This window comes from Mytilus californianus, unplaced genomic scaffold (genome assembly GCF_021869535.1).
Source record: "Mytilus californianus isolate M0D057914Y unplaced genomic scaffold, xbMytCali1.0.p SCAF_14, whole genome shotgun sequence".
NCBI lineage: Eukaryota > Metazoa > Mollusca > Bivalvia > Mytilida > Mytilidae > Mytilus > Mytilus californianus.
The window spans coordinates 35201730-35227645 of NW_026262626.1; the positions used below are offsets into that span (position 1 = coordinate 35201730).

General features: G+C 31.7%; 1 protein-coding gene across 1 annotated transcript; it reads left to right on the plus strand.

Annotated features, from left to right (window-relative positions):
* The first annotated feature begins 1699 nt into the window (after window positions 1-1699).
* Window positions 1700-24179, plus strand: LOC127724727 (uncharacterized). The gene is made up of 4 exons (XM_052231822.1): window positions 1700-1959; window positions 16282-16475; window positions 17253-17748; window positions 20063-24179. The coding sequence occupies exons 1-4, from the start codon at window positions 1858-1860 to the stop codon at window positions 20126-20128; spliced, it is 858 nt and encodes a 285-aa protein (XP_052087782.1). The 5' UTR covers window positions 1700-1857; the 3' UTR covers window positions 20129-24179.
* The last annotated feature ends 1737 nt before the right edge of the window (window positions 24180-25916 follow it).

Sequence of the window (25916 nt, forward strand, 5' to 3'; positions counted from 1 at the left end):
CGGGCGTATCATGCGCTCATGGCGCAGCTGTTTATTTTTATTAAGATAACTAATATTACATTAGTGTTACTATAAACAACAAAAGACCTTTAAAGATATGATTGAAAACCAACAAAAAGTTGTATCAACAACAATGTACAACCCCCCCCCAAAAAAAAACAACAAAAAAACAAAACAAATATGATACAATGTATGACTCAAAGTCTCAAACAAACAGAAACCGACCACTATAGTCTATAGACCACTTAATTATTGGGCTTCTTAACAATGATTGACATAAAACAATATTTAACTTCAGACTTTTGATAGAAATATTAAATCATTGTGAATCTGATTGTGTTTTTCTATGCAGAAACAGATATTTAAAGTGAGAAAAATTGATTTTATTGTTTTGTCCCATTGTAATTGCCATAGTCATGGCATGCAGGTACATGTACTGTAAACTCACAAATATGTAACAGTTATCTTGCTTTTCAAGAGAAATTGATTTGGCTTGTTATTAATATAAAAATAAGGAGATGTGGTATCTATTGCAAATGAGACAACTGTCCACCAGAGTTCAAACAATGCGGATAAAAGCAATTATAGGTCACCTTACAGCCTTCAACAATGAGAAAATCTCATATGTATAGTCAGCTATAAAAAGTCCAACCAGGCTCCCAACATGAAAATTGTGAAGCAATTCAAACAAAAAACTTAATTTATAACAATACAGTCTATGAAAAATAAATATGACTGACATAAACCAAGTCATAACATAAGTCCTGCTGTCTTGTGTTCACTGATGCTATTGACATCATGAATATGACTAATATGATAATCACATTTCTAATGAAGCATTTTGATACCGAGAATTACATTTTGATCTTTATTTGCTATATATTCATACTTAGTGGAACATTTGCACATAAAAAGACTGTTCTTCAAAACCTAAATTCCTGCTGATATTTGCATTTTACAATGATTCTCATGAGAAAAATATATAGATCTGATTATCAATCATCCATCATTGGAATCAAGCAATCATTGAGAGCACTGAAGGTCTTACTGGTTTCCCAAATTCCAACATTATTTTAGTATTATTGTGTGTATCATACAAAGAAAAATATTATTCTAGTTTCAAAACTGGTTTAAATGGAATGAAACAATTCTGAAAAAGTGGATTTTTCTAATACTCATTAAGCAAAAATAAAAAACTTGGCAAGCCCCAGTTTGTAATCTGATCAGAACATTTATGTAATTAGCTTAACTACAATTGTTTCAGGAAACATTTGTAGTTGCTAGGTTTCTGAGTCCATGCAGTTGTTTTTAATGTTTTCATTTACAACACATTTTAAATTGTTCAAGATAGTACCAGTTATGATTATGCTGATGATAAAAGCTCACACTGTGACTCATGACTTTAATAAATAAAGTTGTAAAAACTTTCAAAATTGATAGCACAAAAATCATTAGTTGAACTTGAACATTATTTGATTTTAAATTAATTATTAGTTTTCTTCATTTCTCATTACGCAAACGAAATGATGTTTGTCCTGCAATTACAACTACAAACCACTGACCACCATTAATAATCTGATTATTATGCCACTTTTGGATGCACATGTGATAATAGTTAGTGCTATACATTCTATATACAGTCAAAGTGTTGTCCTTCATACCAAACAGTTTTTATATAAGGTTTTGGATGTTGCAATTTATTATATTATATATTGAATTTCCAAAAATTGCATCATCTGAACCAATTAAAGTACTTTCTTGTCCCAATAAATTTTGTGGTAAATAGTTGACACGCTTGTTGTTCGGACGCCTCTAATTCACCATTGTATTGGAAGAAAAATTCCGAGAGACGAAATCATGGAGGAAAGTGTGGAAAAAGAAATCGAAAAAAATGCTGTTCCCAATTTATTGTATCCAGAATTGATGTCAGTTGGCGATTTGATTTCAGTTTTAGATCAAGTATGTCTCCAGTTCGAAAGAGTTCGGCATGTCTTTGTCTAATCCCATTTGGGATTCTGTGCACGGAGTGATTGTCGGGTTGCACTAATGACAGGACGATTGCCCGGATAGTGACAGGACGATTGACCGGATGAGATATAAATAGTCATAACTTTTTTGGTATTCGGTAGATTATTTTAATATTTGTAGACCTTAGAGATATTATACTATATTTTATGAAAATAAAACAAAATAAGTGAAAAAAAATATTTTTGAGCAATTAAAGTTGACCGGACGGAAGTCACACTCGCCGATACACGCTATACATATATTCAACTGGTCGAAAACAAGTGTTAATATCTCTTTTGTTTTACAATATTTGTCGATGAAATTAAGGAATCTGTGAGAATAATAAATACATAATACGAAAATATAAACCGTATAGTAAACAAAAATGTTTTTCTGCAAAAAAAGTTGACCGGACGGTATTGACATTCGCCGATGTACGCGTTGATTATATTGAACTGATCGACAAAAAGTGTTTATATTTTTTTTGTTTTACAATATTTTTACATGAAACTAAGAAATCTACGAGATCAATAAATATATGATATGAAAATATAAACTTTATAGTAAAAAACATTGTTTTTCTTTAAAAAAAAGTTGACCGGACGGAACTAACATTCGCCGTTATATGCTTTAAATATATTGAACTGATCGACACAAGTGTTAATATCTCTTCTTTTTTTTAACAATATCTGTCCATGAAATTAAGAAATCTACGAGATCAATAAATATATGATATGAAAATATAAACTTTATAGTAAAAAAAAATGTTTTTCTGCAAAAAAGTTGACCGGACGGAATTAACATTCGCCGAAATATGCTTTAAATATATTGAACTGATCGACAAAAGCGTTAATATCTCTTCTTTTTTTTTTTATAATATCTGTCCATGAAATAAATGAATCTGTGAGATAAATCAATATATTATACGAAAATATAAATTTTATAGTAAAAACTTTGAGCCCAAAATGTTGATTTGAGTGAGTTCACCACGGCACACTAGAAGTACTTATATTTAATTAGATTAATCTAATTTTAACAGCTTCCATTTTCATTTGATTATTTCCAAATGATCAAATTCTGGATCTGGCAAGTTAAGAAAAAGACAAATTCTAACTAGCAACTATAAGAACATGATTTTTAAAGAAGAATTGCCACATGATAGTTATCATACTGTGTACTGTACTCCTTAGATCTATTTCACTACTTGCATATCAGTTTTACATATTTCAACACTTTTTATAAGCTGTAAACTGTTTCCAAATGTTGCTAAGATCCCTTGATTTCTTAACCAAATTAAACTTAAGAGGCTTTAACAGAATTCTGATAAAGTCAAACTATGTGTTTCAGAAACAATCATCTTATCAGAATTATGTTTAGAACAATATCCCCAAAGAGACCAGCTTAGATGCTACAGACATATAAGAATTTTGTTTAGAAGGCCATTGATACAAGATGCTTCTAACTTATCAGAATTCTGTTAAGAAGGCTATTGTTATGAGATGCGACAGTCTTATCAGAATTCTGCTAAGAAGACTATTGCTTTGATATGCGACAGTCTTATCATAATTCTGTTAAGTAGGCTATTGCTATCAGATTAGAGTCTTATCAGAATTCCGTTAAGGGTTTCATTGGTACTATATTCGATTCTTATCAGAATTCAGTTAAGATAGCTATTGTTATGAGATGCGACTGTCTAATCAGAATTCTGTTAAGAAGGCTATTGTTATCAGATGTAAGTTTTATCAGAATTCCGTTAAGGGTTTCATTGGTACTATATTCGATTCTTATCAGAATTCTGGTAAGAAGGCTATTGTTATCAGATGCGACTGTCTTATCAGAATTCTGTTAAGAAGGCTATTGTTATCAGATGCGACTGTCTTATCAGAATTCTGTTAAGAAGGCTATTGTTATCAGATGTGAGTCTTATCAGAATTCCGTTAAGGGTTTCACTGGTAGTATATTCGAAGTGTTATCAGAATTCTGTTAAGATTTATATTGTTATCAGAAGTGACAATCTTATCACTGAGAATTCTGTTAAGGACAAAATGTATATTGAAATGTTGGCATATCATTATTAAGAAATACTGTAAAGGACATGAAGAATATTGACATTTATCATATACTTGTATAAAATATTACTTAAATTTTACAGTTCAATAACATTTAAAAATAATTAAAAGGCTATGAAAGGGTTATTATGTTTATCAACCAGATTCCTAAGAATTTCCTCGGCGGGCTGATAAACGAACCTTTATTGACTGCTTCCGGAATGTTATCACATGCATTTCCGTTATTGTCCGTGGGGTTTATCCCATGCAACTTCGTGCATTTCCGGAAATTTCTTTGTAAACATGGCAGGCGGTGACAATAAATTTTTCTAACTAAGAACATAATAATTCTTGTGATATGTCACATGATAAATGAAATGCTTGTTATATCAATAAAAACAATTACAGTTAATAAATTTGTATTTGGTTGTCTGTAAATTATTATCTAGAAGTTCAAAGAAAAACAAAATTTTAATAGTTCTTGTCTGTATTTCTTCTGCTGAAGAATATGATAAAAAGATCATTACATGTCATTTTTCATATCAGACCCTTTATCGGCCCTCGTTCATGATATCATCCCTCGAGCCTCCGGCTCTTGGGCTGATATCATGACCTAGGGCCGATAAAGGGTTTGATATGAAAAATGCCATGTAATAATCTATACTTATCATATACTTAGAGTAAATAACTTATAATTTTTACAGTATGATAATAGCATTAAATTTACGTGAATTCCATATTTTCCGAAATGGTGTTTAGCGGGCTAATATGAAAAATTTATCACATGCTTCCGATTATTATCACATGCCTTTCCGTAACGTTATCGGATGGCACTCCGGCGTTACTCGGCAAATTCCGGAAAATACACCTCAATGCTACGTTTTCAGTGAAAAACTTTACAAAGTAGGGTACAAAACAATTATTAGGAAACAGGAACATATTTTACTTTTTATATTATGTAAAATGCAAAAAAAAAAAAAATAAACAAAAAAACAAACAAACCAAGTGATACAATAAATGCATTTTTTAAAGTTTCCAGCATAATTTAGAAAGTTACTTTATAAATGTTGACTTTTCCAAACAGTGTCCATTATGTTTTGTTGATTTTTTTTTATCGTCAATATAAAAATGTATAATTATACTGTTGTTTTTCTCCTCTGTTGAGGCATATGATAGAAAGATTTCATATCGGATGTATTAGATTTGGTGTCCGACGTCCGTAAAATTTTCACTTTTTGAACTTCTACTTGAGAACCACTTAAACGGATCAATATATTAAACTGTTATTTTTCTCCATTATTGAAGCATATGATAAAAAGATCATAACATGCCTTCGGCTCTTGGGCTGATATTGAACCTTGGGCTGATAATACATCTGATATGAAAAATGCCATGTAATATTCTGATAGTATGTCTATCAGAATTCTGACCAAAAACACAAATAGTGTTATCAGAATTATGGTAAGGACATTATTGTTAACAAGGTAAAACGAAACATAGACATATGTATCGTATGAAAAGAAAATACCGCATTTAATTTAAAAGTAATATTATAATAATAAATAAACTCAGTTAATCGTACTTGTTATAAAGTCTTCGTAGAATAACAAATTGACAAATGATTGGTAAACATTTTCCTTACCTTTTCATTACAATAACATCAAATTTTGATAAAACATTAATTAACTACCTTAAGCACATCAAATACATTTCAATTTGTAGCTACTGTCTGCTTAAAATACACACATACAACAGCAATCCTTTTTCATGTGTCCAATTAGAATTAGGAATGCTTACTGAAAGATACAAAAGGAATTTAATTTGACTTAAAACGTCTGGAAAAATCATAAGTGGAAACTTTGTTACACTTCTTTAAATATTATAGTAAGTAAGATATTATGCATATTGTAATTGACAATTTTGTACAATATTCACACTTTTTAGGATTTGTTAATCTTATCCTCAAATATATATATATTGTTGATCATATCCTCCTAATACATGATGTAATAGCTGATACTCGTTGGAGTAATTTAGGGTCCCACACATACATGTAGAAGCACTATATATAACAGTTTTTTAAATGTTGTAGAGCATTTAGTTTCCTTTCCAACGTCAACTTGTATTTCCCAACCAACAAGAGAACAAATGTGTGGTGTTCTTCTCTAAACCAGGAAATGTTTCCTGAAAAAGAAAGAAAATGAAACTTCAAAACCCTATTTTAGAGTTTCTTTGATACATTAAGTATGAATAAAAGGAGGAGTGAGGTACATGTCAATGAACCAGCAACCTAACCACATCTTGAATGTCAAAATACCTGTTCAACAAAAGAATGTATGGGTGCCACATGTGGAGCAAAATCTGCTTACCCTTCCGGAGCACCTGAGATCACCCCCAGTTTTTGGTGGGGTTCGTGTTGCTTAGTCTTTAGTTTTCTTTGTTGTGTCATCTGTACTATTATTTGTCTGTTTGTCTTTTTATTTTTGGCCATGGCGTTGTCAGTTTGCTTTCGATCTATGAGTTTGACTGTCCCTCTGGTATCTTTCGTCCCTCTTTTTTTAATATCGTTCGAATTAATTTCTAATCAAATGAGTTTAGATTATTCAAACTTCCACATATTTGCACTTAACACCAAAATCTACAAACAATAAAAATCAATAAGAAATTACAGGAAACACTGACGAGGTTACCGGTTTTAAGCAGAAATATAAACTTGGGTCGGTAAAAAACAAAATTTCACATCACCTACCCTTTATATCAAAATGAAGGACTCTTTAGTTCATAACAAGAAACACAATGCAAGCGATCTTAAAGTCAATCGTCTTGAGATTATGTAATGCATCACATGCACCGATAATTTGACAGCCACTGATTTGAAAATACATTAGTTCATCATAAACACCGAGATCTTGACAGTCAAACATTTTAAGATACATAAAAGTAACACAAGCACCGAAATATTGACTGACACTCATCTTGAGGTATATTGATACACCACAAGCAAGTCAATCCTGATAGACACTGATATTGAGATACAGTAATGCACCAGAAACAACAAGAGATCTTGACAGTCACTCATCTTGAGATACAGGATAGCATCACAAGCACCGAGATCTTGACAGTCACTCATCTTGAGATACAGTATAATATCACAAGCACCGAGATCTTGACAGTCACTGATCATCTTGAGAAACAATAAAGCATCACAAGCACCGAGATCTTGACAGTCACTCATCTTGAGAATCAATAAAGCATCACAAGCACCGAGATCTTGACAGTCACTCATCTTGAGATACAGTAAAGCAACACAAGCACCGAGATCTTGTTAATCACTCATCTTGAGATACAATAATGAATCACAAGCACCGATATGTTACAGTCAATCATTATGAAAACAATAAAGCAAGACAAGCGCTGAGATCTTGAAAGTCACTCATCATGAGATACAATAAAGCAACACAAGAATCGAGATCTCAAAGTCACTCATCTTGAGATACAGTAATGCACCACAAGCACCGACAAATATTGACAATCACTCATCTTGAGATACAATAATGAATCACAAGTACCAAAATTTCACAGTCAATGATCATGAGAAACAATAAAGCAACACAAGCACTAAGATCTTGACAGTCATTCATCTTAAGATACAGTAAAGCAACACTAGCACTGAGATCTTGACAGTTACTCAGCTTGAGATACAATAATGAATCTATGCACCGAGATCTCACAGTCACTCATCAAGAGATACAGTAAAGTAAAACAACACCGAGATCTTGACAGTCACTCGTCTTCAGATACAGAAATGAATTACAAGCACCGAGATCTCGCAGTCACTTATCTTGAGAAACAGTAAAGCAACACAAACACCGAGATCTTTTAATAGTCACTCATCATGATATGCAGTACAAAAGAACAAGCACTGAGATCTCACAGTCACTCATCTTGATAAACAACAAAGCAGCACAAACACTGCGATCTCTACAGTCACTCATATTGAGAAAGATTAACTTCAAAGCAGATTCTGATTATCATCTGTTTTGGAGTATATCCATACACCACAAGCATCGAGATCTAGACAGTCACTCATCTTGAGAAACAGTAAAACAACACAAGCACCAAGATCTTGACAGTCACTCGTCTGGAGAAACAGTAAAACAACAGAAGCACCGAGAAAATAACAGTCACTTATATTGAAACGTGTTCGTACACCACAAGCACCGATAACTTGACAGTCACTCAACACAAAGATGTTCATACACCACAAGCATCGATAACTTGACGGTAACTCACTAGAGATATATGCATACACCACAAGCATCGCGATCTTGACAGTCACTCATCTTGAGAAACAATAAAGCATCACAAGCACCGAGATCTTGACAGTCACTCATCTTGAGATACAGTAAAGCAACACAAGCACCGAGATCTTGTTAGTCACTCATCTTGAGATACAATAATGAATCACAAGCACCAAGATACTACAGTCAATCATCATGAAAACAATAAAGCAAGACAAGCGCTGAGATCTTGAAAGTCACTCATCATGAGATACAATAAAGCAACAGAAGCATCGAGATCTCACAGTCATTCATCTTGAGATACAGTAATGCACCACAAGCAACGACAAATATTGACAATCACTCATCTTGAGATACAATAATGAATCACAAGTACCAAAATTTCACAGTCAATGATCATGAGAAACAATAAAGCAACACAAGCACTAAGATCTTGACAGTCACTCATCTTAAGGTACAGTAAAGCAACACCAGCACTGAGATCTTGACAGTTACTCAGCTTGAGATACAATAATCAAATAAAAATGGAAGCTGTTACTTTGACACTTGTCGTAATCACCAATCAAGCCAAATAACATGTCATTAAAGTTTTCACACCTGAGACATCAAATACATTTAATTGAATTACCTTATATAATCAGTTAGCAATTAGAATCCAATCAAAGAAGAAATTTGATAAAAGGTATATCCTGCTCGAAATTCCCACTTTCACCTCCCCGTTGGTGAGCAGGAGCAGAGACATATAATACAAGAGATTCGCAACTCGGCGAAATCCCGTAATAACACGCGGCCACTAGTTAAACCTCGCGAGATCTCCTTAGGTAATAAAGTCATTAATAAAAGTATTAAAAGTACTCGAAGTAAGGACGAATGTTTAAGCATAACATAAACTGTTTCAGTGTTAAATTTATCATAATTAATCAAATATAATTTGAGTACATATATAATTATTTATTTTAATGTAATTTTGATTTTAGATTTGTATTATTGAAAAAGAGACATAATTTGATATTGTATAAAAAAAAACTGATATTAATTAATTAACACTTGATAAATTGTGTCAGAGTTCATTTTATTTGATAGTTACATAATGGGTTTCTATTGAATATACACCTGTCTCGGAGACATAATTTCACAGTGTGACATGTATATTAGGTTTGAATTATTCGATGACCAGGTAAATCACGAACATGTTATAAATAATGAGTTTTAATTGACACCTTGTAAACAAGAAGTTGTCACACCACAGGTGTCCACACTCTTTCCAAAAATACAATTCACAAAATGTATAATTAATTAATATGGAAAAAAACTTAATTTATTTGTTAATTAATTGTTAATCATGATAGGCTTTGTTTTTTATTCTTGATATTTATAAATTATTAAAATTTTATTTATTTTTATATTCCTCATTTATTGGGCTTTCATTGAGTTTTTTTTCTGTAGGATTGTCGGTAAATGTTTGATTTCTAAGTGTTGTTTGACAGTTTTATCATATAGGCTTGCATTGAGTTGTTTTTTTAAATGATTGTCGGTAAATTTATGGTTTCTTCATGTTCGAAGTGTGTATTGAGAATTAATATTTAAGAAAATTACACAATTAATTTCTCATTTGAATAAAGCTTCATTCATGTGCACGCAATATGGAAAATTCCGATTTTATTTCGTGGGATGACAATCTTAATTTCGTGGGATGACAATCTTAATAGTTACGACTTAGATATACTCCTAGTTGAATAAACTGATAACGAACTCTTTGTTGATAGTGAAAGGGACGAAAACATAAGCGAGAGACCCACCAACAAAAACAATTGACAATACTGCATACATAGATGGATATGTGTGTCCTCGAAGCAACAAAAATTCTATAAATAAAAACACAGGTCATACATCAAAGCAACACGGAAGACACTATTTAAAAAGTATTTTATAACCTTGTTCCCACGAGACAATCATTTGTAGTGGTTTTTGTCTTTTAATCATTTGTAGCGGTTTTTGTCTTTTTATTCTGGGGTAAAGAGATGGTAATTTAAAAGTAAGATTGTTTATGTGTAAACATATACAAATCCTTGGTGTAAATAAAATCTTTTATTATCAAATATATATATATATATATATATATATATATATAAGTCTAAAAACAACGTTCAAACCTATGATTGCGTTGGATAAAAACCGCAATTTTTATACGTGTGCATGTAAAACAAATTTCTTGGTAGAGGGGTCTAATTACAGCACAAACAACAATTTCCAAAAGACCAAAAAAGTGAAAAAGTCTATTTTAACAAAACGCATTTGACTAACAGGTCGAACAACTGATGTTCTTAAACCCTGCTGACTGCCATTGGCGATTGCCAAATAAATTGATCACCAGATCTAACAAAATGGATCTTAATATTAATTAAATACCAAACAGAAAACAATAAACTTGTGGAAAAGATGATATACCACAAACATATATATATATATCTTTTGCAGTCACCATTGAAATGTCCTCAATACGATTTTAATTTAAAAATGAATTAGGTTCATGTTTTGAACGAGAAGCGTAGTCTGAAACGACAACAGATGCATATGAAGCTCATTCATAATATTACGACCAGCAGAAGGTTTCCTTTACTAGGAAAATTTTACTCCTTTTGTAAATTTACTGCATTCGTTCATCTTTGGCACCCTAAAAAGAAGAAAAAAACAATGACTTCAGAATAGGAGAAAATAAACAACTTTGCTATAAACAGAATGAAAAATGAATAAAATGTCTAACAAAATGCAGGCTATAAATTTCAAAGTGCACAAAAAAGAAGGACTGGTTTAAGGAAATTTGTCCATGAACAATTTCAATATTTAGCCAGTTTAATAAAAAATTTCGGGTATCAATCAGAAAAAATCGCCACATTGTTGGTTCAAATTTTACGAAAATAGTATTATTTTCAGTCACGAAACAACATTTGGGAGTACTATTGGCCCATAAAATTATATATTTATTAGCATATTTTCAAGTTTTAAGAAAAAAATTGGGAGATCAAATGGTTTCTACGGCAATAGGTGAAGTAAAATGGGCCGAGTTTTAACTTTGTTTGTATTTGATTAATCTCATCATTAGAACACATTTTATCAATAACAAATTATTAGAATTAGTTTTTTGTAACTTTTAAATATACTTGCATGCTTTAGCTGTGAAAGGTATCGGCATTATCCATTAGAAAAATCGTGAGGCGTAGAACCTTTTACACAACAATACGGGTTATTACCCATAAATCCATCGGATTAATCGGCTTTCCGTTGGCCACGTCATTTCATTGGCTGTTATATAGACTCTACTAGAGTTGCGAATCTCTTGTATTATATGTCTCTGGCAGGAGGCAGAAAAATTCTGGCAGACGGAAGGGGTCGGCGAATAATTTGTTGCCGCAATTTTTACCATTTTAACAAATATACAATTCCATTTGTTATATAGTAATATAAACTATTTACTATAAAGTTTATATTTTCATATAATATATTTATTAAAAATATTGTAAAAAAGAAGAGATATTAACACTTGTGTCGATCAGTTCAATATATTTAGAGCAAGTATCGGTCGAATGTGAAATCCGTCCGGTCAACTTTTTTTGAAGAAAAACAGTTTTTTTTACTATAAAGTTTATATTTTCATATCATATATTATTGATCTCGTAGATTTCTTAATTTCATGGACAGATATTGTTAAAAAAAGAAGAGATATTAACACTTGTGTCGATCAGTTCAATATATTTAAAGCATATAACGGCGAATGTTAGTTCCGTCCGGTCAACTTTTATTGAAGAAAAACTTTTTTTTTACTGTAAAGTTTATATTTTCATATCATATATTTATTGATCTCGTAGATTTCTTAGTTTCATGTAAAAATATTGTAAAACAAAAAAATATAAACACTTTTTGTCGACCAGTTCAATATAATCAACGCGTACATCGGCGAATGTCAATACCGTCCGGTCAACTTTTTTTGCAGAAAAACATTTTTGTTTACTATAAGGTTTATATTTTCGTATTATATATTTATTATTCTCACAGATTCCTTAATTTCATCGACAAATATTGTAAAACAAAAGAGATATTAACACCTGTTGTCGACCAGTTGAATATATGTATAGCGTATATCGGCGAGTGTGAAATCCGTCCGGTCAACTTTTTTTGCTCAAAATTTTTTTTTTTCATTTATTTTGTTTTATTTTCATAAAATATAGTTTAATCTCTCTAAGGTCTACAAATATTAAAAAAATCTACCGAATAACAAAAAAGTTATGACTATTTATATCTCATCCGGTCAATCGTCCTGTCACTATCCGGGCAATCGTCCTGTCATTAGTGCTTCCCGTGATTGTCTGATAAATTTTGGTCGCACAGGAATGCGATGTAAACAGTAAAGCCTAAAGGTTAAAGCTCCCTCCCTATTTCTATCCAAAACCTTTCAAAAAGGACAAGGTTCAATGTTATGGCAAAATATGGCATTAAATTTCAACTTTATCATAAAATGTCTTAAAGGCCGCCAGCTTGTTCTTGACTTAATGTTCATGTGGACCCTTTGCCTTTGGCTAACATGGCTGCGTTTTCACCTCAAAATTTACTCCGAGTACAGACAAATCTGTGCATCTAGAAAAGTTTTAAAGCATGCTCTAGATAAATAAATTTCAAACGCATTGTATGTTTTAGAAAATTTTAAACTTAACTGGATTTTGCAGTGCACTTTTTTCGTCCCTGCAGAAGATGATAAAATTAACAAACAATTGTGTTTCAATGGGTCGGTCTTTTCACCACCAAACACCACCGCACCCTGCTGAACACCACCGAACACCCAAAAAGACCACTAACCCTTAAGAAAAACATTAATGTTACACAATAAAACAATAAAATCGATTAAATTAGGTAAAATTTAATCCTATTGTCATGTTTTTCACATTTTTATGTGCATTAGTGATGTAAAAGTTTAGAATAAAAAAAAAAAACGCTTCCGGATCCAGCAATATTTTTTCCGGATAGACATTGTCTGTATTTCATTGTATATTATCTTATGGTCTTTACTTTCAATTATTAGAAATAAATTGTTCAAATAAGTTAAAACATTTTATTTAATGTGAAATTATCAAAATAATTCTTTAAAAAAAAAATTTAGACTTGAAAGTGTACTGTTCTGACAACAGCCCTGCTAGACTGTTCTTTTTGGTTCTCTTGTTATCATTTCTTATTAATTTGTGTATATATATATGTGTAAACATATTCATTCTCGTTCAGAAGGTAAGTCAAATACAATGTATATAAATAAAGATGAAAACAATATATATAGGTGTGTTAGATAGTATTTTAATGTGTTCGGCGGTGTTCGGTGGTGAAAAGACCTACCGGTGTTTCACTTGATATTGTCCACTCAGGTACACAGTTTAAATCACCAATTATTGTCAGTTATCTATTGTCCATGTCAATCAATACAGTTCACTTCAATTATTAGCTGTGGGGAAGTTCTCAAACCTCTTTCCCAACTTAGTTTATTTTGGCACCTTCTGGAGGAATGAAAAAAAAGTGCAGTGCAAAATCCTGTTAAGTTTTAAATTTTCCAAAACATAAAATATATTTGAATTTTATTTATCTAGGGCATGCTATGCCTTAAAACTTTTCCAGATACAGAGGTTTGTCTGTACTCGGAGTAAATTTTGAGGTGAAAATGCAACCATTTTAGCCAAAGGGTCCACATGAACATGCATGAACCTTAAATGGATCTATTTCAAAAGCCTTATTGCTAGTTTAAACAAATCTCTTCTTAATATCAAAAAAGAAGATGTAGTATGATTGCCAATGAGACAACTATCCACCAAAGTTCAAATGAAGTGGATGTAGTACATTATCATGTTTATGTAGTCTTGTTTCAGGGCAATATACATAAGAAACAATCTCAGGGTTAGGCCAGGGAAAAATGATTGTTGGTTTCTCCTAATTATATATATAACATTGGAAAATTTGCATGGCCCAGCAGGCAGGAGTTTTTTTGTTTTGTTTTTTTGTGTATCAAATAGTGTTGCTATAGACTGCGTTTATGACAAATGTTTATTTACTTGGATATCAGAATTCAAACCAAATTTTGAAGCATTAGACAAAAGTAAACTTGAAAAAACACAAAACTCCATATTTAAAAACATACTTGGGGTTCATGGAAAGTCTTCCAATCTAGCAGTGCGGTGTGAATTGGGTACATTACCTATTAGCAATAACATTAGATGTTATCAACTTATGTATATATGTGCATCTCAGTGATATTGGTGAACGGTCTGTTGGTCCACATGAAATTCTCAAGGCTGCTTTTGAAGTGGACAAAACTCTAAATTATCTGAATTATCAAAATATATTGGTATATCCTTAAACAAGCATTGTAATATTAATTTCAAACAGAAACTAGAAGATTTCTACAAAAACAAAATTATATTAATTTGAACTATCTAAAATAAAAGATGGAAACTGTGGTAAACTTTTATTCTGTAGTAAAATTTATACTAAATTTAAACAACAAGAATATTTAAACTTTAATGTTCCTAAATATCTTAGAAAAAAACTCACCAAATTAAGAATAAGTGCACACTCATTAGCAATAGAAACTGGTAGGTATGCAAGACCAATAATATCCTTTAATGAGAGATTTTGTAAATTTTGAACAGGACGAATTGAAAATGAGATACATTTCTTGATTGAATGTCCTCAATATAACAAAATTAGATCTAAATATAAAATCAATGAAATAAATTCAAATAATTTGAATGAAAATTTTATCAAAATTTTAAATCCCAATTCTGAAAAAGAACTTAAATCAATTTGTATGTATATTGAAGAAGCTCTTGATTTGAGAGACCACCATACTGTTTCATCGGATAATAATCCTTTATAGCCACTTGTGCATATACACATATATCTTATATAGGTGATTGTGTTTTTAGGTAAAATTATGAAAACTTAGAATAATCATGCTGTATATGTGTATGGTATCATTAAGAATTCTGAATGCTATGGTATCCATAGACTATATCTAGAATTGACTTATGACTTCTTGTTACATTGATCTTTATTTCATTTATAGCAGATATTGTTGAATATATTATTGTCTGTATTTGGATCACGCCTCTATTGTGCTCTTTCCAATAAAATATTGAATTGAATTGAATTGAATTACTTGACAACTGGTATTAAACTTAGGTGACTTTGATAACATAAAGAACTGGTGTCCATGTATTCAATCTTGATAGAATATTCGTGCTTGGTGCCAAGTTGACCGTTTTGAGGATCTAAACAACAGGGGAGCGAAACGCTTTAAATCATTGTTATTTATCCTATCAGTTAAGCGCTTCAGTGATCTAGAAGCTAAGTCAGAAAAAAATTACCTTGACATTGTTATGCTTCTAAACAACAAAACTGAAACGTATATGAAAAAATATTTGTCAACAATGCTGGATCGGAATTAGACACCTAGACACAGTCTTTTTTTTTTTTTTCAATTCAGTCGAAAAAAATAAATGACCCGGCAGTTTAAAGTAGACCCGGTCAGGTTAAGGGAAACCAACAATTATTTTTCCCTGGCCTTACAGATTCTTTATTTATTACCCTGTGATAACAATACATTATATTAATGGATGTAATCTAATAAAATAACTATATAGCTTTAAAATATTATGTTAACAATTATGAACAAGGGAACTGTGGTATGGTTAAACATATTTGAAGGCATCAACCCTCCCATAACCTGGGACAGTGGTGTAGCAGTACAACATCAGAACAAACTATAAAAATCAGTTGAAAAGGGCTTAACTCATCAGATTGATACAAAGCAGAAAAACTAACAAAACATGTATGTTGTAATGTTGATCATTTATAATTTCTAACTAAGTATCAGATTCTGCCTATTTCAGAGATACATACAAAATGAAGACTTGTCATCACTATGCAAGGAAGGCTTAGTAGAACTCTATTATAGATATGTTTTACCACTTCCTCAGAGGAAATATCGTATGAACAGACGGGGACGGGAGATGACCAAGAAACAGGTGATAATGGCAAAGAAGAGAAAGATGGCAATTAAAGATGATAATGAACCACCAAAAAAGTAAGTATAATCATTTTGTACATATATTTGTAAAAAGAGATATTTGTTTACAATCATACTTTTTTGTCCCCCGCATGAGGCGTTGCTGGGGACATAGAAATACTTGGCATCCGTCTGTTTGTCTGGTCTTGTTAGCGCTCTAACGGATACAATTCTTGCCAGATTTTTATTAAACTTATATCTTAGGTTAATATAAGCAATGTCTCAAACAGTTTCGAAAATCAGTGCCAATCAACTATTTTTAAAAGAGTCATGCCCTTGGAAATATTAATTATATGGAAAATTGCATTGTGAGTGCTCTCGTGTACAATTCTTGCCAGATTTTTATGAAACATATATCATAGGTTTATATCAGCTCTGTTTCAGACAAATTTGAAAAATCAGTGCCTATCAACTATTTTTAAAAGCATTGATCCCTTTGGAAATATTAATTATATTGAAAATTGCATTGTGCAATTTTTGCCAGATTTTTTTATCAGATTTATATAAACGGTTTATTCTAGCAATGTCTCAGATAATTTTGAAAATCAGTGCTTTTCAAATATTTTTTAAGAGTTATGCCCCTTGGTAATACATCAGAAATTGCATTGCACTTGCTCTCAAGCCTTCATTTCTGTAAGATCTTTATAAAAAATTTTAAAGAACAAAAAAAAAGTTTTGCCCTTGGACAGATCAAATATGTGCAATGCGGGGGGACATTGGAACTCTGTTCTTTTATTGAGATAGATATTTAATGTTGCAGTTTCTAATATTTGTCTGTAATTATTCTGTTTCCAGGAAATCATCTGTTGATTCGAATTCAAGATTTATTTCATCCTACAATATTTCATCTGCTGCTAGTGATCGACTGAAGCCTCCTCCATCTTGTATAGACTTTACCAAGAAGAAAATTTCATTATGTTCTAAGAACAAAACTGAGCAGAGTTTAACAGCAAAGCTTGAGAAAACTAATTTAAATAATGAAAGCAAAGATACACAAACATTACGAAAGAAAATTATAAAAATTACATTAAATTCATCGTCAACAGAGAATGACAAAATTGTATCACCTGACATGCCAAAGAAAATTAAACTCAACTCATCAACTTGTAGTGACATAAATGAAGAAAATCAGAAATTGAAGAAAATTAAATTGAATTCACCAACTTCTCCAAATAAAGTAGCAAGTTTTCAGTCATCTGTCAGTCTTATCAACAAACATTTGGGTGGAAAAACAGACCTAAACAGTAAAGAAGAGCAGACTACAGTCAACAATAAATCAGAAAATACAAAGGTATAATGTACAGCCTATTACTACAAAGTTATTCAATATTGTAAACAAATAAACATAGATAAGTATGAAAGGAGGAGAGTCACTCAACCCAAAATTGTTTACTGTCCAGCGGAAAATTAAATGCATATTCAGGACAAGAACATGTTAACGGAATTTGAATATTGACCCTGCTTTTTATTAGACCTACATCCTTAGCCAGATTTTTAATGTGCTAGTTCACAAGGTAACAGTCTGAAGGAAGACAGGTCACCCTACCCAGACATATTATTCTGATTAAGAGCTAACCAGTCTTTGCTCTTACTTCTTAATGCCTCATGCTTAGTAGAGAAGCAGCAAATACCTATTTTAAAGTCTTCCCACACTTGAGTCTAAAATGAGACCACCGAGGCAGTTTTAAGAAAAAGATATGATAAGGGTTCCTCCTTTTATGCCTTTATAATTTTAGGTTTGATTCAATACTGTACATATAAAGATCACTGAATAAAATGGAAAAATTAAGCATTTTACCACAAAGATATAAAAAAGATTTTATTATGTATAGCTCTTTTGCAACTCCTAACCTTCAAAATATGTAATTTGGAAGTACCCTATTCTTCCACTGAGCGGCAAAAACTTTTCATTATTTTACCAATTTTGTGGTAATTTGGTTTCTTAAGATCAAGAAACAGTAAATGAGCTATGTCACAGATTTTGCTAAAAATTTTCATACAACCTTGGCTCGTTGAACTATAAATGAAAATCGAAAAAATAATGCATTTATCTCTTTTAATTTATTATCTGAAATTTTACTGATTGGACTTTTTCAAAATAGGTGAACATTTGTATAGAAAGCAAATAAAATTGGCAAAAAACCTTCTTAAATTTGTTTAAAATCGTCAAATCTCTAATTTCTAATAAATAGATTTTTCTTCAAAAAACTATATGTTGCTGGTATGAAAATTTCCGTTTTAATGATATAAAATAATCATATGGTCACCGACTTTTGACCTGCATATTTTTTAATTGGTGAAATTTATGCCCAAGGTCATTTCTTGGATTTTTATTGTTTACCATCATAATTCATTTTATAAGAACACCTCACATATAACTAAGGGAAGACTGTAAATTAAAAAGATTTTTTTTGTATTTGTTTTACAAGTGCATAACTGATAAGCTTCACATAATAAACATTTATATTTTACATTTTATTTGCAGCATTTATTTAGATACTGCATTTATTAATTTGTCCTTTGCTTAACTATGGAATTTATAAATGTATTAAGTAGTTTGTAAATGTATATAGTAGATCACTTATACCTGCAATTTCTGTTTCATTAACTTTTCTATGTCTCAGTTGAGTTTTTGTCTCACCTGCTTCATACCTTGAATACAGATACCTTATGTTACAAAGTTTTCATCTGTCATATGTCCATTGTCATTGACCTCATATTCATGGTTCAGTGCCTGCTTGAAAAAAACAGTTTTTTTTGTTAAGTGAAATACTCACTTATTATGAGTAATAGGATAACTGTATTTGGTGTATGGGTTTCTTGCAACGTCAACATGTCTGTCAGATAGGGTTCACCTTATCTCAACCTCATTTCATGGATCAGTGAGGGGTCAAATCTGTATCTCAAATACTATAAGCATTAGGACAACTATATTTGATGTATGGAATGATTGTAAGGTGAACATGTCCTGATGATGTCCAACTGGTAGGTTTCATCTGCCCTTGACTTCAATTTTACGGATTATTGGACAATGTTTGGTTTGTGTGGTTTGGTCTGTTTGTTTCTCAGATACTATAAGTAATAGGGACACTATATTTGGTGTAAAGAATGATTATAAAGTGTACATGTCCGTCTGGCAGGTTTCACCTGACCTTGACCACTTTTTCGTGGTTCATTAGACAATGTTAAGATTTTGTGGTTTGATCTATTTTTGAGGTACTATTAGCGATAGGACCACTGTATTTTGTGTATGGAATGGTTGTAAGGTGTACAAGTCTGTCTGGCATTGTTCATATGACCATGACCTCATATTCATAGATCATTGATAATGTTAAGTTTATGTGATACTTGCAGTAAAACACATGTTTAACCTTCAAATTACAGACTTTCAACATAAGTTCAATGATAAGTAAAACAGGCGAAACAATTCAGCATGTGCACTCCTGTTGGATATTAAAAGTGTGTTTTAATTGTCATCCTCTTACAAGTTGAAGGTAAAATGGAGTAAATGTGTTGAGACAGTAACCTAGCTGCTTTTGTCAATAGAAACAACAATTTCTGTATTTTTTCATTAAGCATATATTCATGATATTGTATCATTTCAGCCAATTCCATCAACAGAAGAATCAGCAAAGAAGAAGTCTAAGATAAGCAGAGTTTCATGGCCATAACAACTTATATTTTAAGCATAAATATAGAAACTTACACATTATAGATGGGTTCAAGGTTATGTAGTACTTATTTTTTTCCATTTGGTTGTTGTACTTGGTAAATAGGTTATTATAAAGCAAAGGACACATTTGGAAGAATATAAATGAATTTCATTACTTATGGAGTGATGTTCTCTTTAAGCAACTTACTTAAAATTAACATTAATATGTGAAACATAAATCAAGATAAACCAAGAAGCCGCTTGTTTTATCTTTTTACATGCAGAACAAATGTTTTATACAAAACTATTGACAAGTTTCCCAAAGTACTTACTTAAATAAAAACTTGCCTAAACAAATGTGTTAAATAAAGCTTAATATGAAATTGAAGGTTTACTGAGGAATAGATGACCATTTTCATCATGTTCATCTTTGATGATATACAGTCCTTTTTCAGTTTTCAATTTTAAGCATTTTTAATTTGCATTTAAATCAACTTTGTATTTTCATCATGTTTTTGACAGTCAGATTATTATATATATGGTAATTCTAGTATCCTGCTTACTCATTTCAAATAATGAGTATTGACTCTCTGAATATATGTCTTCATACTTTTAAATAAAAGGGGTTAGCACTACACTATCAATGACAAAATCTGAAAACTGTTTGTGTTTAAAAATACAATGATTTGTCACAAAAAACATATATATTGGACTCCCCTTCTTTGTTTTAACATCATAAATATCACTACTCCAAAGTAGAAGATAAAATTGAGAATAGAAATGAGGAATATGTCAAAGAGACAACAACCCGACCAAAGAGCAGACAACAGCCGAAGGCCACCAATGGGTCTTCAATGCAACAAGAAAATCCCGCACCCGGAGGTGGTCCTCAGCTGGCCCCTAAATAAAATTGTGTACTAGTTCAGTGAAAATAGACGTCACACCAAACTCCAAAACACACAAATGAACTAATATTAAAAAACATACAAGACTAACAAAGGCCAGAGTATACACATGTATTGCAAAATATGAAAATAGGATTGCTGGGTTGATTCCACATTTATTCATATTCCTTCTAACATGTCTAAAATGAACAAACAAACCATACATAATATAAATTTTACTACAAAATTGTTTGAAACTTATATTGTAATGAATTAACCAAAATCAACTGAAATTGATTTATGTATTCTAAAACACATTCATGTTATGTTTGACACTTTGCATGGTCTTATTCTGGAGAGCTGATTCAGTATGATCAATGGATTAAGTTGTACCAGCAGTTGACCTTTGACTTCTATTCATCGAACTATTATCAGCATCCTCCATATTAGCTCCAGTGCTACTATTTGCAGTTTACTTGTGTGATAACTCTTGTATTTAAGAATAGAAATCAGCTTTTCATGTGGTCTGATGCTTCCAAATGTTTCTCTACCCCTCATCAATAGACTATGATAATGGTGATTCTGTATCACGAGAATCCTCAATTTTTTCTTACTTTTTTTTTTAGTATCTTCTATCATCTCTGGAACATGTTGGACTTCGATCATCCTTGCTGGTTTTTCCATAGTTCCACTATCCTCGTTGCAAGCTATTACAGGAAGTTGTTGTAAAAGTATTACCATACAATATCCTCATCTTTGATATCCTGTATATTAAGGAGATTAGCTGTTCATCTTATATTTGATCACATGCCTCATTTGGGTTAATATTAGTCACTATCTATCATGCATATAAAATATCTCTCCTATATACATTCTAAGTATTTTAAGTTCACAATGCAAATTTAAAGCATCCTCAGTGCTCACAAACACTTTGATTATTGTAAATTATTCTTAGATTGTTGAAGACTTTTCTTGATTGATGTCTTGAATCTTTTCATGGTATCATCTTGCTTAGCACCAGAGTTCATCCCCTTGGATGGTTCATGTTGTTCAAGCTTTAGTTTCATTCCTTAGCACCAGAGTTCATCCCTTCGGATGGTTCATGTTGTTCAATCTTTAGTTTCATTCCTTAACACCAGAGTTCATCCCCTCGGATGGTTCATGTTGTTCTATCTTTAGTTTCATTCCTTAGCACCAGAGTTCATCCCCTCGGATGGTTCATGTTGTTCAATCTTTAGTTTCCTTGAAGTGATTTGTGGATTTGTCTTTTCGTCTTTATTTTTCAAACATGGTGTTGTTTGTTCATCAACAATTTATGAAACCCAATTATTAAAACAAATCAAGTACCTAAAAATTATCTTGTTAAATAATCCTTGCTCATCATATTTTGTTTTTTGTAACTTTTCCTCGGTAATGAACAATTCAAATACGAGCTTTGTGTTGAAAATCGGAAACGAACTGTATTGAGATGTCTTAACTCAAGGAGAATTTTAATTGTTGACATGTATGAGGACAAAAAAAAAACAGATTTTCTAGAAAAGTTTGTTTTTATTATTGCAAAAATGTGACAGGATAAGTAAACCAGAAATAAGAACTAGCCTTGTAAATTCTGTAAGCATTATTTCCTAAAATTGTATTTATTAACCTCACATTTTGTTTGTCTTTGACCATTTATAAATTATATGCAGCATTATTTCTGAATCACAGTAATTTATTTTGTATTTGAGTATTTGTTTCATATTTTAACACATTTTCCTAAACTTGTAAACATTGGTTGAGGTTTATAAGGCAACATCATTTTTGTCGAGCCTGCGACTTTTGTCGCAGAAAGCTCGACATAGGGATAGCGATCCGGCGGCGGCGGCGGCGGCGGCGGCGTTAGCTAACTTCTTAAAAGCTTTATATTTTAGAAGATGGAAGACCTGGATGCTTCATACTTTGTATATGGATGCCTCATGTTACGAAGTTTCCGTCAGTCACATGTCCAATGTCCTTGACCTCATTTTCATGGTTCAGTGACTACTTGAAAAAAAAGTTCAGATTTTTTGTAATGTTAAATTCTCTCTTATTATAAGTAATAGGATAACTATATTTGGTATGTGCGTACCTTGCAAGGTCCTCATGCCCGTCAGACAGTTTTCACTTGACCTCGACCTCATTTCATGGATCAGTGAACAAGGTTAAGTTTTCGTGGTCAAGTCCATATCTCAGATACTATAAGCAATAGGTCTAGTATATTGGGTGTATGGAAGGACTGTAAGGTGTACATGTCCAACTGGCAGGTGTCATCTGACCTTGACCTCATTTTCATGGTTCAGTGGTTATAGTTAAGTTTTTGTGTTTTGGTCTGTTTTTCTTATACTGTATGCAATAGGTCTGCTATATTTGGTGTATGGAATGATTGTAAGGTGTACATGTCTAGCTGGCAGGTGTCATCTGACCTTAACCTCATTTTCATGGTTCAGTGGTCAAAGTTAAGTTTTTGAGTTTTGGTCTTTTTTTCTAATACTGCATGCAATAGGTCAGCTATATTTGGTGTATGGAATGATTGTAAGGTGTACATGTCTAGCTGGCAGGTGTCATCTTACCTTGACCTCATTTTCATGGTTCAGTGGTCAAAGTTAAGTTTTTGAGTTTTGGTCTTTTTTTCTAATACTATAAGCAATAGGTCAACTATATTTGTTGTATGGAAGAATTGTTAGCTGTACATGCCTGCCTAGCATGGTTCATCTGACCTTGACCTCATTTTCATGGTTCATTGGTCAATGTTAAGTTTTTGTGTTTTCGTCTGTTTTTCTTAAACTATAAGCAATAGGTCAACTATATTTGTTGTATGGAAGAATTGTTAGCTGTACATGTCTGCCTAGCATGGTTCATCTGACCTAGACCTCATTTTCATGGTTCATTGGTCAATGTTTAGTTTACTTGGTTAATGTTAAGTTTATGTGACAGTTGTAATAAAGCTTTATATTTAGGACTATCAACATAATATCAATGATTAGTAAAGAAGGCGAGACATTTCAGCGTGTGCACTCTTGTTATGTCATTATTAAGATAAATATATATTTATATGTACATACAATGTCATTTTTGGCAAATGAAGTTATTTTGTGTGAGACACATAAAACAGTTAATATATGGTGCAGCATATTTTTATAAAATGAATAAATGAGATTTCAAACAAGATGACTATTTTGTTTTTTACTTTGTATACTATTGCCTTCTCTTATAGCAAAACTTTCTCATAAAATGATAGACCAGTTTGAAATTAAGTTAGCTTAAATCATTGATAGGTAGACTTCTTTTATTTTTTATGTGGTGATGACTTCAACAGTCCAACTTGGTGGTTCTTTTAATAATGGTTCCAATGTTAATAAAGGATGAATATGAATTGTTTGGAATTAGTCCTTTCAGAATTGTTTTGGAATTAGTCCTTTCACAATTGTTTTGGAATTATTCCTTTCAGAATTGTTTTGGAATTAGTCCTTTCAGAATTGCTTTGGAATTCTTTCAGAATTGTTTTGGAATTATTCCTTTCAGAATTGTTTTGGAATTAGTCCTTTCAGAATTGCTTTGGAATTAGTCCTTTCAGAATTGCTTTGGAATTATTCCTTTCAGAATTGTTTTGGAATTAGTCCTTTCACAATTGTTTTGGAATTGGTCCTTTCACAATTGTTTTGGAATTAGTCCTTTCAGAATTGCTTTGGAATTCTTTCAGGATTGTTTTGATATAAGTCCTTTCAGAGTTGTTTTGGAATTAGTCCTTTCACAATTGTTTTGGAATTAGTCCTTTCACAATTGTTTTGGAATTAGTCCTTTCAGAATTGCTTTGGAATTCTTTCAGAATTGTTTTGGAATTAGTCCTTTCAGAATTGTTTTGGAATTAGTCCTTTCAGAATTGTTTTGGAATTAGTCCTTTCAGAATTGCTTTGGAATTCTTTCAGAATTGTTTTGGAATTAGTCCTTTCAGAATTGTTTTGGAATTAGTCCTTTCACAATTGTTTTGGAATTAGTCCTTTCAGAATTGTTTTGGAATTAGTCCTTTCACAATTGTTTTGGAATTAGTCCTTTCAGAATTGTTTTGGAATTAGTCCTTTCACAATTGTTTTGGAATTAGTCCTTTCACAATTGTTTTGGAATTAGTCCTTTCACAATTGTTTTGGAATTAGTCCTTTCAGGTTTGCTTTGGAATTCTTTTAGAATTGTTTTGGAATTATTCCTTTCAGAATTGTTTTGGAATTAGTCCTTTCAGAATTGTTTTGGAATTAGTCCTTTCAGAATTGCTTTGGAATTATTCCTTTCAGAATTGTTTTGGAATAAAGTCCTTTCAGAATTGTTTTGGAATAAGTCCTTTCAGAATTTTTTTGGAATTAGTCCTTTCAGAATTGTTTTGGAATTAAGTCCTTTCATAATTGTTTCAAACAATCTTGTCATCCAACCAGTTTGCCTTCTTTAATTCTTAAGACTTTTTTATGATGGAACTGACAGAATGCAATTAAATTGGTTAAAACATGTATAAACTTGGTTGTAAATCCTGTTACATGCAAACAGTTTGTATATCAGGAGCCTATGTCTATGATTGCTGAAATCTCTTACTGTAGTTCCATTTAGCAGGAATATTATGTTAATATTCTGATTTTTATTACTCAGGAATAACAGAAAAAGAAAGACATCTAAAGGTCAACTGATGGTCTTCAGCAATAGACCGGTGTTTATAGACGGGATTCATTTTGGAAAAGAATTTGACTTGAACATATGAACCTACATTTGTCAATTCTGGGTAAACCAGTATTCTGTGGATTCATTAATTTTCATGGGTACAAATTTTTGATTGATTGGTGTTTGACGTAACTTTCAGCAATATTGTGCTATTTCATGGCAGTCACTTTTTATTGGAGGAACCCAGGGTGCCCTGAGAAAACC